At 44.5% G+C, this 14,141-nt stretch overlaps 1 protein-coding gene across 3 annotated transcripts in view; it reads left to right on the forward strand.

Moving 5' to 3' along the window:
• FGGY (FGGY carbohydrate kinase domain containing) overlaps positions 1-14,138 on the forward strand; it is a 202,553-nt gene extending 188,415 nt beyond the window's left edge. For all 3 annotated transcript variants that reach the window (XM_058842959.1, XM_058842960.1, XM_058842958.1), the window contains 2 exons: positions 12,448-12,509; positions 13,893-14,138. In XM_058842959.1, the coding sequence (XP_058698942.1) occupies positions 12,448-12,509; positions 13,893-13,974 (144 nt within the window). In that variant the 3' untranslated portion in view covers positions 13,975-14,138. The remainder of the gene's footprint in view (positions 1-12,447; positions 12,510-13,892) is intronic.
• The last annotated feature ends 3 nt before the right edge of the window (positions 14,139-14,141 follow it).

A 14,141-nucleotide genomic window follows, 5' to 3' on the forward strand; every position in this document is an offset into this window, starting at 1 on the left:
AAGGACACAGGAAAAATTCGGTGTTTGCCAAAATAGTTCTTATTAACAGCCTGGTAATGGGAGGTGCTCTGTTCTAGTTCAAATTGACACAAACTACTGCAGCACCAAGTTCTTCTGAGTATAAATAAAAGCAGAATTTTGCAATGAGAAAACAATCTGTGTTATCTATCTTGAGAGGCAGTGTACATAAACTTTATTCCCACCTCAGCCACTGATTTGTGACTTTGGCCAAGTTGTGTAACTTTCTTCTCCATCCTTCTGACTTGTGAAGCAGATCTAGTGATGTTTACATACCTCAGAGGTGAGGTTTATTGTTGTATTAGTGATAGAACAAAAAGTGCAAAGAAAATCTATGATGATGCTAAAGGTGTTGCTCTGGTGGGTTAAAAGAAGTCAGAATGGAAAGGCTGTAGATTGACAGCTACACAAAATTGGAACATCTTTTGACTTCAAAATCTTACATTAGAACTGCAGTTTTTTATTGTGTTAATTTTCATTGCTATGTATGTAATGTGGAAAATGGCTTATATACTGTGGCATGGCTACAACTCTGATGTTTATATCAAGTTTTAGTATTTATAACATTCAGAACATTTAAAGATTGTGTTGTGCATAAGCACAAAAATGCACTGCATATGCAGAATTCTTGTTTTTAAAGAATACTTGGGCAGGAATGGGAGACCACATCCTTTAAAGCACAAATTCACTCAGGGTTTGGATTGGCAATTTCTTAGGAACAAAGGCTAATTCCAGATCAGCATTTTCATTCCAGCCTGAAGCTTTAGGCCCAGCACATAACTGAGGTGCTCTTTTTGCTCAGGTATGGACCCTTCTAAACTACAGTTGTAGACATTTCTGGAGACTTCTGAAAATCAGGTGTTGCCCTTTTTTGACTGCAGTGGGGACAGGATTAGCAGAAACAACAGATGCATCTTGCATTGCTGAGCATTTTTGAGGTGCATCTGAAACTGATTTGTGACAGGCCAGTAACCCAATGAGAGTAATGTAAAACATCCAGCAGGGTAAGACCTCCTCCTTAGAACTGTATCCTTTTTCTTGCATGCCTGGGTTGCATTTTTTTAAATTAAGTTACTGAGTTGTAGAATGACCCACATTCCTTTATTCCTGTAAAACCAGAATGACTGACAGCTCTTAATTGCACATGTTCCTACTGTTTGTTGGGAGAGGAAGGGGCAGGATGGGTTCTTACCAAATGTTTGAAATATTATGAATAGAGAAAAGATTGTTGAGCTTGAAAAAATGGCTTCTTATCAAGGATTTAGTTAGATATGTTGCTGATCATGTCTGGTCTTATATAGATCTTCACTAATTACTCCAATGTCAATAACCAAGCCAGAGCAGAACAATGGATAAGTGTGTTTACAAGGGTGTGCAGTAAAATTCAGACTTGCATCAGATAAAAATAATTTCGTATTTTTCCCTCCATTCTAGACTCATCACAGCCAAAGAAATACCTTTGAACAAGAACTAGTTGTTTTTATTTTACTTTATTTTTCAGATTTGCTGCATTAAGCAATTTCCAAAGTACAGAATTGCTGCTAATGGAAAAGCGAAACAAATCTGGGATTTTGAGCTAGTGGAGTGTTCGTGCAAGTGATTAGGCTGTACAAAAGGAGCATTCATCTTGAAATGACAGATAAGTGCTAAGGACAGGACTGAAAACTGTAAATATGTTAGCACTTTAAGCGAGAGCACAGCTTCAGCACTTGTGAGACTCATCAGCTGCTGTAAACAATATGGATCTTTGAGCTGATCTCTGCTGAGATCTCAGCACATCAGATAATGATAGAGTTGTTCATTTTTGCTTCTTCTGTTTTGTTTTTTTTCCTTTCAGAAAGTACTTTCTGCAGAGAACAGGCCTGTGGTGCTGCCAGCACACATTCACCTCCCTCCTGGAGCAGCTGCTGTGGGGAGCAAGGACAACCCCAGGGCCAGCTCTGCCCCTCCCCAGTTCTGCTCCAGTCAGGAACAGAGTGTGCAGCTGTACTGCCACTCTCCTTGCAGGGCTGTGCCCACCCCCATGGCTGGGGAAGGCTCTTTGAGCTCCTCCAGCCTCAGTTCACAGTCAGGACACTTCTCCAAGTGTGATTTTTAAAGGAAGTGTTCAGGTGGTGGCAGCAGTTTCTCCTGTGAGGCTGTGCAAAGGGTTATCAGTCACTGAGCTGTGACAATGGAGCATTTCATGTCGAAAAAACTGCATACAATAGATATTAATTTGAAACTAGTAAATCCCTTTGCAGAGGACACAATAAAAAGCTGGCATCCCACCATAGCTCCCAACACTCACTGACCTCACTGGGGTTCTGCTCAGTGACCTACAAGTGAAAAGCTCCATGAACCATTTGGGCCTCTGCTATTCATCTCTTTTTCCCAGCTTGATTCTTTAAATAAAAGGACAGATCTTCAGCAGCAGGAATTGGCTCAGTACTTAGATCAGCTGAATCGTGAAGCACAAAGTGGTTTTCCTTCAGTTGTGTCCCACATTGGCCAGATTTTTTTCCTGAGTGTTTGGTGTTGATTTCATGGTGTTAGTGATTCTCATGGAATATGTGAGGAGCTGAGGTGCAGAAGGCTTCACAGGATCACAGAATATTCTGAGTTGGATGGACCCACAGGGATGATCAAGTCCATTTCTTAAGTGAAGGGCCCCCAAATTAGGATCAAATTCATACCCTTGGCATTATCAGCACCATGTTCTGACCAGCTGAGCTGATCTTGGGGCCTGTGTGGCTTGTCCAAGGTTAAAATTCCAGAGCCAATGAATCCAGTGACTACAGTCATGGAAGGTGTGCTGGGAAGAGCTTTCCCCCTAAGCACTTCAGAAGCAGTGGGTTAGGAATTTCTCATTGAAGTGGCTGAAGGGGCAAGGCTTGCTTGGAAGCAGGAGCCACAAGGTGCAGCTCACTGGGGGCTTCTTAAAAGGCTGGGAAAATAGGATGGGATAGCAAAAGTGAGAACATTCCTCTGGAGGGATTTGGTGTTATTTGCCTTGCTTGGAGATAAAAGGAGAGCTTATAAACCAGCTCCCCAGGCTTCCCACATGGCCAAAAGTTGGAGGTGGGAGGGTGGTGACTGTCCTGGGTGCCCTTCTCTGTGGGATCTCAGCTTTCAGGATGGTGCTGTGTTCGATCTCAGGCTGTGACCAGCCCAGCTCTGGTGCCACTGGTGCCTCACTCCCACAGCAAATTCACTTCTAATTCCAACTGGGGTGCTTGCAGACAGAACCAGCCTTTGTTTTGGGCACGGGCAATTATAAAATGTGCTCTTTTTCTGTTTGCCAAATGAATACAAACGCTTTCTTAGAACATCTGCTAAGGGAAAAGATGCTTGAGATACCTTTAAAACTCCTGATGGCAGTGCTGGGTGACAGGTTTTGTTTTGCTCAGTAACAGAGGTTATGGAATATTACTGTTATCAGAGGCTCTTTCTGGCTCTGGGGCAGGTGGGAATAAATAGCCCTTGGGTTTGGTTTTATATAGAAAAATGTCAGCCAGAGTGGTGATGAGGGTAACCTGACATCTGCCAATAAAGCAGTTTATTCCAAATTAATTTGTTCTAGTTTATGCCTACAGGTTTTCTGTGCAATAAATGTGATTGCAGGACATGGATATTGTGCACATGAAGAGATTCCTGCTGACAGAAAGGTTTTAGTGCTAAAGGGAACTGTATTTACCATTTCTCAGTGGTATCCAAAAGAGATACAAGCCAAAGTTTTCAGGAGCAAGGGGAGCAGAGCACCCTTTCTGGTGTGACTTTTGCAGTTTCCTCCTATAAAACTCTCAATTCTGTGTCCATGAGAATTCCACAGCTCAGGTTGAGCTTCTCCCTTGCTGCTATTAGAGCACATTAGGCAACTGACTGGCCATCCCATCCTCAGATCAGGCTTCCCAGGTTTTTGAGGAATCCTTCCCAAAATAAAATTGTTTAGCAATATGTATCAGCATTTAAAGTGTTTTTTTTTTAAAGCAACAGAGCTCCTGGAGGACAGTTCTAGAGGCAGAAGACAAATGGGAGCAGTAGTTTCTCATCCCTGGCTGATATTCAGATCTGGAGAAGAAGGGATGCTCAGTTTTTAACAAAACAGGACAGCATCATCAGCTGATCACAGAATCCTAGAATAGTTTGGATTGGAAGAGACCTTTAAAGGTCATCTAGTCCACCCCCCTGCAATGATGAGTGTGCTTTGCTTCAGCTTCACTCAGTTCAGTCACTGCTAGCCTTTAATTTGGGAAAGAAAAATACTTTCTAGAGCAGTGTGCTGGAAAAGGTTGCTGACCCCTTGTCTGTAGCAATCATAGCAAGGAAACCAAATGCCTTGTGCCATGGACAGCTGCCTCTTCTGTGCCATGCAGTCCAGGCTAAACTCCCAACAGATTTCTCCTTTCTTCTAGGATTTATTCTCTGTTCATTGTTCATTGGATATCTCTGTATCTCTTAAATGATGGTGTTTTTTTTGAACATGGGATATCTGTAAGGTTACTAGAAGGCTCACTCTATATTTTAATGCAGTTTTACTCTCTGTTTTAACATCTCAACCTTCTACTGGCTTACAGTAGTGAAAGACTCTTCCTAAAGGTCTCTTGTTTTTTATGAGCCCCTGTCCAGGGTAATTTCCTAAATGCAGTCCAGATTGAGTAAAATGTAAGCATATTTCTGAGGTACAGGGTTTTTTTTTTCTTTTAATAGTAAACCACACATCAGATTAACCAGATAAAAAATATTCTCAAATCAAAACTCACAGCAGGGATTTTCCTCATTAACCTCAGCTAGACACTGGAGTATGGCAAAGAATATAATTGAAAGATAGGAAAGAAAAGGAAAGGAAAGGAAAGGAAAGGAAAGGAAAGGAAAGGAAAGGAAAGGAAAGGAAAGGAAAGGAAAGGAAAGGAAAGGAAAGGAAAGGAAAGGAAAGGAAAGGAAAGGAAAGGAAAGGAAAGGAAAGGAAAGGAAAGGAAAGGAAAGGAAAGGAAAGGAAAGGAAAGGAAAGGGGAAAGGAGTGAAATATTGCAAATACTTTTGCTTTCTTGATGAGGTAACCCTAAAGAAAAGTATAAGCAGAAGTTGGTTTTATGGCAATCCCAGCTAGGTACCCCCAAAATGCTGAAACTGCCCAAAGTGGGGAAATGAGCAGAGAGACGTGTGTGGATTAATTAGATCAAAAAAATGTTTTGACAGCATAAGTGAACATATGGAATGAATTGGGAAAACCTGATCCAGTTCCCCATGTGTAAATGATGCCTGAGCCATAGCTCATAAAGCAAATACAGATGCAAAAAAAAAAAAAAGGGTAAAAAAAGCCCCTTTCCTATCCCCTCCCCCCAGTAAAGCCCAGTCTGTTGCCAGATGGCAAATAAAAGTTTGAACTTGCTGACTAAATGTGAGGAAAGCTAAATGTTCATCATGGATGTGGAAATAAATCAGCCAAATAAATCTGAATTTTGCACCTTGGAGGAAGTGGTGCAGCTAAATATGGAGTGCCCAGTGAGTGTCAGGATCCCCGGGGCTGGGTCTTCAGAGTCTCAGTTTTACCCTCCCTGGTGTAACTTAGAATCTTGGCATGGGCAGGGACATCTTCCACTCTCCCAGGCTGCTCCAAGCCCTGTTCCACCTGGCCTTGGACACTTCCAGGGATCCAGGGGCAGCCACAGCTTCTCTGGGCACCTCCTGCCTCCCCACCCTTGCAGGGAGGGATTGCTTTGTGTCCAGCTCAGTTTTTGGTGTCTATGTCCATGTGGAATCACACATCTGCCCTGCCTGCCCCAAAGGCTTTGCCACCTAAAATCGAGGCTAAAAGCATTGGGAAAAATGCTGTAAGCAGAGGGTGAGGAGGGAGCCAGAGAAGCAAAGCAATGTGTTGCAGGTCATGCAGAGGAGCATTCCCTGGATTAATTTGCTCCATCCCCAGGAGGGATGAGTAGGGAGAGGCTTGATTGGGCAGTGCCCTGAATCAGGAGCTGATGGAGGAATTTGCTCTCCTGACTCCCAGTTGAGCTTGTGTTCTGTTAAACACAGATGCCTGTCAGCATAACATTTCCAAGCCTAAAAACTGTGTTAAATCAATATATTTTCATGTGGTTTCAATGGACAGACCTTCTTAGTCTATTTTAACAGCCATGCTGTATGTGGTTAAACTTATTCCACCTCAGAAAGGCGTGAAGGAGATGTGCTGCCAGTGCCAGCTGATGCTGGAGTCAGGAGCGTGTTCCAGCTGCAGCATCAGCACCACAGCGTGGGCTGGGACCTTCACACAGAGCCACTGAAGGGAACAGTCCCTTCATGGAGGGCTCATGCCGGGGGAAGAGCAGCTAAACCCTGCCCCAGACTGTTTGGGTGGTGCCCACAGACTTGATTCATGGCACACAGTGCCAGCAGTCTGTGAAGCTGAAACAGGAGCTGAGCACTTGGGCTCTTTCCATTGCCCAGGGAAGCTGAAACCCCTGCTAAGCTGTCAGGTTTGTGTCCAAGCAGCTTTGGGCATGAAGAGATGCCAGCAGCAGAGCCCTCACAAAGCAAACTGCTTAATTATTTGCTAGTCAGAGGCAACCTGGGGGAGTGCAGACTCAAATCAACAACTAACCAACCTATATTTAGTAGCAGAGTGGCTGGAGCTTAGACCCAAACATAGTTTCCAGCTGATAGATGATGTGGCAATCAGAGCTGACCCTCATCCCATTCTAAATTTGGGCTGCAGAATAAGTAATTAATATCATGGCTGGCATGGCAAGGCACCCTTCCAGCAGCTGCTCTTCCACTTCTGCTCCTCACAGGGCTGTGCCCGTGGCTGGCCAGCCTGACTGGGCTCTGGGACACCAAACTTGGTGACCACAGCCTGGCTGGCACTGTGGAGACACTGAGGGAGAATCAAAGTTGGTGTTCTGGAGGCAGAAGTCATCCTATGGCCTTACCTGTGCTTGTCTCTGCTGCTGTGAGAGCTCTTTTCCATTTGTTCTGGTGCTAGGGAGTGAAAAGCTGCTCTGGTGGTGCAGGACAGGTTGGGTGGTTCATCCTTCAGTGAGGGGTGGGAGGTGCAGTGGGGCTGGGAGCTTCATGTGGTACCCACAGAGCAAAACTGGGGACAGAGCACCTCAAGTGTGCAAACTGTGCCCCAGCCAAACCAGACTGGGGAAATGGCACAGCCCACTGCAGAGAGAGGTAACCGAAAATCAAAAGAGTAAATTACATGTCCCAGATAATTCCAGGAATGTTTTTAAACTTTCTGGACCCTGATTCAGTGCTTGAACCAGAAATCCACCTTGTCTCAGTGCTCAGGATCCATCCAATTGGCCTCTGTCAGCTCAAAGTTGAATGGTTGAAGGGTAGAATTATGTTTGGCTTCTTTTGAGCTGCCTCAGTGGAACAAACAAATGTATAAAGTATTCCTCTAAGAAGGGCCAGTGCTGTTACTGAACATATGGACAGAGAGATTCCAAAGGTCAGTGACTTTTCCTGGAAGACAGACTCAAGTCCTGAGCTGGTGTCCTGCTTGCCAGCCCTCCATCCTTCCATCCTCTTCTGCCTCCTCCTCTGTACCTCATGTGCACAGAAGACAGAAACTTCCTCTTTTTCTCTCTCTCTCTCTGAGGTTTGATACAGACACAAATTGATGCTGGATCAGAGCAAAAGGAAAATACAAACTTGTGTGAAATTTTTCACCTTTTCACTAAATGAATCAAAGCCAAATTTTCACACTTTGGTCTTAGGTGTGAAATTTTTGCTCAGCTCTAATATTTATCCATAGTGTGTTTTAAAACTTGGCTCGCTCCATCCAGAAACCCACAGAGAATTGAGTTACAGATTCTGGGCTTTGTGCATGCTGCCAAGATCTGCCCCTATAACTCAAACAAATTTAAGGTGGTGGGGGGGGGGAACACTAGAAAAATATTTTGTATGGTCCATCACATGCTTTCTTCATGCAGTCATATACCACTAAAAAGTGATACTCTGCTAGGCCTGTGTTACAGAAATACACTCATGTAACTCCTGTAAACACAGATAAGATGAATTTTGTATCTCCAAGCTGTGAAATAAGCAATCCCTAAATAAAGGCCTGGAAGGAAATAGCAGGCTTACTTAAAATTCTCATAAAAGTTTAAAAGTATTTCTTCAACATCAGCATTTCAAGAAATCTATTTATGCCCCTCAAATCCAAATATATCTGTCACTGGACTTCTTAAAATGATGCTAAAGACATCTGTTTGCTGAGTTTGTGTGTATGGAATAGAGATGAGTGGGAGAGAGGTTCTTCACTGCTGCAGAACAATTAAAATTATTACATAGAACATAATTTGTTTTATTTGTTGTGAGGACTAGAAGTGTAAGGAAAGTCACTCTGATAGTTTGAAGGTTAACACCTGCTGAATCCTGAATCAGGACAGATCTGGTGGGAAGAATGTTCCTACATTTCAGCCTGTTGTGAATGGGGCAACTTTTACATTATTTCCTTCTTGCTGCTGGATCTGTGACAGGAAAACTGAACAGAAACGTTGGAGAGGCAAGACTGGCCTGAGTGTGAGCATCTGATCCCCCCAGTTTGGTGCTTTGCTGCTCCATGTGCAGCCACGTGCTTTCAGCCACTGAAATGGTACAGGAGAACTTGAAATGATCTGTGCTTGTTTTGTTTGTTATTTTGTTAATAACTACCTTAGGTGAAAGTCCAAGCATTTCTTGGGATTACCAGAATGACTGAGTGGTGAGAACACAGCTGGGAAGTTGCACTTGTGCTCGGATGCTTTATCCATTTAACTTTGGATACAATTTTTAAGGTCTCAAAATAAAGAAAAAGCCTAATTGGGATTTTCTTACTTGACTTTCTAAACTAATGCTGATGTCCCTAAATCTGATTTCTCATTTGTGTACTTTAAGGGCTCACATCCCATTAATTTTCAGTAATACTCAACCTCATCAGTCCTTGAGTCACTGCTGAAAATCCAGTCTGGGGACTATTCTAGGTTGGGCTTGATGATCTCCCAGGTCTCTTCCAGCCTAGCTGATTCTGTAATTCTGTGATTCTATCCACAGGTGGGCTTCACTGGCCTCCCTGTGCAGTCCCAAGGGACGTGGGCTCCTCCTGTGGGATGTGCTGGGGTTTGTGAGGCAGCTCATGGAGGATCCCAAGGGCAGGGAATCAGGGAAGAGGGGTCTTCCAGCCTGAAGCTATTCCCTGTGTGCACCTCCTGTGCCAGGCTGATGGGCTTCTCCAGGTGCCTTCACCCACCCAGGGTTAAAAACCTTTTCCTTCCCATAATTGAATGGACAACAGTTGAAATTTCCACCTTTTAGCTGCTGTGTCAAAGTTAGGCTTCCCTAGGAGGTGGGATTTTCCCTGGGTTCCAGTAGGGTTTCCCTTGGGGATCCACTGCCTATTGAGGCTGCCCTGGCCAAGTGATGGATCCCCTGCCCCAGATGATGCTGGAGACTGGAATTCAGCCACCAGGACCAAGAGGATTTGAGTGGCTGCTGATCTCCCCAGCAGCAAAATGGGACCTTGTCCTGAGATCTTGGTGGGCCTTGGGGAGTTTGGTTCCGTGTCCCTTCCCGGGCAGGGATAACCCTGCTGGGCTGGGTCTCTCCATGGAGAGCAGAGTGTTTACTGGCTTGTATCTGTCTCAGTGTTGACACTCCAACAAAAGGTTAGAAATCATGAATGCATCCCTTTATTTCTGCTCCACAGTGCCTCTCTTTTTTTCCTGTGTAAACCCTTCACTTGCCTCTTGCCCAGCCTTTAGAAATGATGATCAAATGCGAACTTTCAGGGTTTATTTATAGCATAGCCTTTATGGAAAGAGAGAAAAGAAATGATTAAAAAGCAATTTTACAAAATATTTTGTTTTAAGAGAGAATTCATTGTGTTTTAAATCACTGTATTCATTGTACTGTCTAGACTGGCAAACAAAGAAGATAGAGCGTCATTCAAATTAAGATTGTGAAATCCTTGGTGACTGGAATTATGGATTTGGATGTCAACCCTCAAACAAACTATTTCTGAACAGCAGTATTATCACTTTGCTGTATTTAAGGCTTTGTTGGAGACAGAGCAGTGCACAAGGTTGATCCGATTCAGTAATGCAATTCTAATGTTCCTTTGTTTCCCATTTCATTATAAATTCATATTTTCAATGTTCTGTTCCTCTTTGTCCCCAGAAAATTGTTGAAAAGACTCTCCTCTGGGAGTTAAGTTTTTTTGTTCAAGCTAACAATGACCAAACTGACTTTAAAACACAGAAAAACACACAACTAAAATGTGAATTGAGAGAGGGAATTAATTTAGGATATTTTGAGCAACATAGAATGGGTGAGTTGTTGAAAATTGCTGGCTGTGTATTTTTTTGCCATGTTATTTCACAGAACCATGGTGGTTGCTGTGACACTTTAATGCTGTACATTCTCAAAGGTCTGTGTTTCTCCAGTAGATTTAAAACCACTGAAGTATATTAGCTGATAAGCTGAAAAACTGATAAACTTGGGAATTATCCTCCTTAGTAGAGGGTGGATGATGGGGACCCACGGAAGAGAAGCAGCAGCTTCTGGAAGCTCTAAGAGTCAAGCAGAACACGAGTGTGTGGTGCACCCATGTCAGAGGCAGAATGTACCCTGGGAATGGTGCTGTGTCCTGCTCCTGAGTGTGCACAGAGAGGGGAATGCAAAGTCTGGCCCTCCCTTTCATTCTTCTTGTACCTGTGATAAAAAATAGATTTTCCTGTTTAGACATTTTAGATGTTGTGAGTTTATTTTTGTGCAGTGTCTCCAGGGCAGTTCAAAAGGAGGTGTAAAGCAGGGAGCAGAAAGGAAGGTGACTTTTCCATTAGTGAGAGAGTGTTTCAGGGGACTGTTTTCCCTAAGGCACAATGGAAAAGCAGTAGCCATTGTACCAGTGGGAATTGGCTTTTACTTTGAGGGGTTTCTTTCTGAGTATTCATTCATTTTTTGGATAGTCTGTAAATCCAGCTGGCCGTGTAAGGGAGTTGTAAGAGACTGACTATTGTAAACAGGGACAATGCGTGAGCATTGTCAGTGTCACCTGCTAAAGGACAGGGAATAAAATGCCTATTTCTCTTACTGGGAAGGATATCAGCCTTTCCATGGCAGTATTTTAATCTGGCTGCTGTGCAGAGTCTCAGTGCCAGCAGGCTCACATGTCCCAGGGAAAAGAACACACTATCTCTCTGCAAGTGTTATTTCAAGGGTGTTTCTTGGAGAATCGAAGTACAATCAGCCTCTGCACGTATGAAAGAGAATGGGCATATGAGAGCACAGAAATATTCCCTGCTGGTGTACCAGCACCCTTAGCAGAGTCGAGTCCTGACTGCACACCTGGCAATGCTTTTGCCTTGGCAGAGCCTACCCTGGGCTGGTGACACTGCACTGACATTGCTCATCCACGTTGTGATGTTCTGTGAGATCCTCTGCTGTCAAGTGCTGGATTAGTGGAAAGCACAGATTTCACTAGAGCAGGTATTCCAGCCTGTAAAATCATCCATGCCTTTTAAAAATCCAGCTGTAGCAGAGAGCTGGAAGGTTCCAGCAGCAGCACAGGCTGCCTGTTCTCCAAGGTTATCCTCATTCTTAGGCACTGCATTAAAACAGGTTCAGGGTCCTGCTTAAGAACTCTGAACCCTGAGTTAGTCACATACTGATTCTTGAGTCCCAACCTTTAATGTTTCTAACATTCTCCCATCTAAAAGCTGTTGCTTTGATTCTCCTTGTGAAATCCCGGAGTTTCTGCTGCCTCTGCTGTATCCTGAGAGCTCAGGCCTCTTAACTTTGGTGATTCTCATTCCAGTGGGATTGCTTGGGAGAATCCATGGAAAATCAGAATCTCACAGAGATCAGGAAAGGAACCAAATTACTCATCTCTCTCCCTTCCACACGTGACTGTCCCAGAGACTCCTTCTGCAGGGGATTCTGCAAGCTCTGACTTTATTTCGGCCAAAAGCAGAGCAGGATCAGAGTTTGCCTCTTACACCTTTGTTCTGGAATGTGAGGGCAGCTGTGAGCTGCAGAACAGACCTTCCCAGGTTACCTTTAGCTTGTGGAGCACCCTTGAGTCCTCCTTTGCTGCAGGGAACTGATACTTTCAGAAAATGATTACAAGATCTTAAGTACAGTATCATTTTATTTGAGAAGCCTCCCCTCTGGGGACGCAGTGTTTAACATTTCCTTTGGTTAGAGTAAATAATAAAAGATAAGTCTGTTCCGTCTGGGACTCCCAGTGAGAGAGAGGAGCAGATTTTGGTTACTGAGGGTCTGCAGAGCTTTGTTCTCTTGACTACTTTATAATGGGATTGAACATATTTGCTGCCATCTGGCCTGTTCAGCCGAAACAAAATACATCACTAATGTTCCGATTGGTTTTGAAACATCTTGTTCTTGTCAAAAAGTATTTTAAATCAAAACAGGCTTTTCCAGTTGGTGTTTGTCTTTTCCTAGGAGGCCATGGCGAAAATGGGGAAAATTGGGAGAGTTGTGCAGCCCAACCACGAGCATAAAAGGTAACGCTGGCCCTGGTGTGTTCCACTGGGCAAGTTCAAGGGAGATAAATCTGGGGTCTGGAAATGAGGTTGGGGTGTGTCTCTTTATAGCCCTGCTCCACTGCAGTAGTGTTTAGCATACAGATACTTTAAGAATCACAGTGTATTATATTTTAAAGAATTGTTCGTACTGTCTTTCTAAGGATTATTTCCCTTAATTTTCAAAGCTTGATTATTTATATTATATTTTAAAGATTATTAATGTTATATATTAAAGTATTATTTCTATAAATTTTTTAAAGATTATATCCTATTCCATGATATTTTAAGGGTAATATACGTTAGGTTTTTAAGGACTCCGGATTCCATGGGCGGCGGCGCGCGGGCTCCCCCTGGCGGCGGCGGGGGCGGGTCCGCGCTGAGGGGACAGGAGGGGACAGGAGGGGACAGGAGGGGACAGGAGGGGACGGGGGGACAGGGGGACAGGAGGGGACAGGAGGGGACGGGAGGGGACAAGAGGGGACAGGAGGGGATGGGGGGGACAGGAGGGGACAGGAGGGGACGAGAGGGGATGGGGGGACAGGAGGGGACAGAGGGGGACAGGAGGGGATAGAAGGGGACGGGGGGACTCGGGGCTCTGTGTCCAGTTCTGGGCCCCGCAGCACAGGACAGGCATTGAGCAGCGTGTCCAGGGGAAGGGTCTGGAGCCCCGGGAGGGGCTAAGGGAGCTGGGAAGGGTCTGGAGCCCCAGGAGGGGCTGAGGGAGCTGGGAAAGGGGCTCAGCCTGGAGCAAAGGAGGCTCAGGGGGCCCTTCTGGCTCTGCACAACTCCCTGACAGGAGGGGACAGCCGGGGGTCGGGCTCTGCTCCCAGGAACAGGGACAGGAGGAGAGGAAATGGCCCCAAGTTACACCAGAGGAGATGTAGATTGATATTTGGGAAAATTTCTCCATGGAAAGGGTTGTCCAGCCCTGGCAGAGCTGCTCAGGGCAGTGGTGGAGTCCCCATCCCTGGAGGGATTTAAAAGCCCTGTGGATGTGGCACTTGGGGACATGGGGCAGTGGCAGCCTTGGCAGTGCTGGGGGAACAGTTGGACTCAGTGACTTTGGAGGATTTTTCCCACCTGAATGAATTTAGTTGAGCTCCGGTGTCTCCTCACTCTCATGACAGAGAACTCTGGGGAAAACTGTCTGAGAACCTGAGCTGGCTGCAGGGAAATGAAAGGTGGAATTGCAACTGGAAATCACAGTTTGGGTGGAAACTGGCCCGGCTCTGACCCCAGTAGCAGCTGTACCTAGGAAAGAGTCAGTGTCTTTAATGCTAAGGGAAGCAAGTAAACATATACATTGCAGGGGATTTAAATCCTCAAATCTCAGGCTTTGCTGACATTAATTTTCTTACACAGATTTTATGACAAGAAATACGAAGTATTTTTGAAGCTTGTGGAGCACCAGAGAGAGTATCGCTCCATCATGAACAGCTTGTGATCCAGAGGGAGGGAATCTGGGAACAGCAGGGATAACAAATTTCCAGGCATGTGTGATGCGGGTAATTTCTTCTTACTGTACCGTCCATGTTAAAAATATACAAAATACACTTCTATCATTTAAAGTATACATTTTAATTTTTAATGAGAAATAAAATGCAGTCACTT

This window comes from Poecile atricapillus, chromosome 7 (genome assembly GCF_030490865.1).
Source record: "Poecile atricapillus isolate bPoeAtr1 chromosome 7, bPoeAtr1.hap1, whole genome shotgun sequence".
NCBI classification, from domain to species: Eukaryota; Metazoa; Chordata; class Aves; order Passeriformes; family Paridae; genus Poecile; species Poecile atricapillus.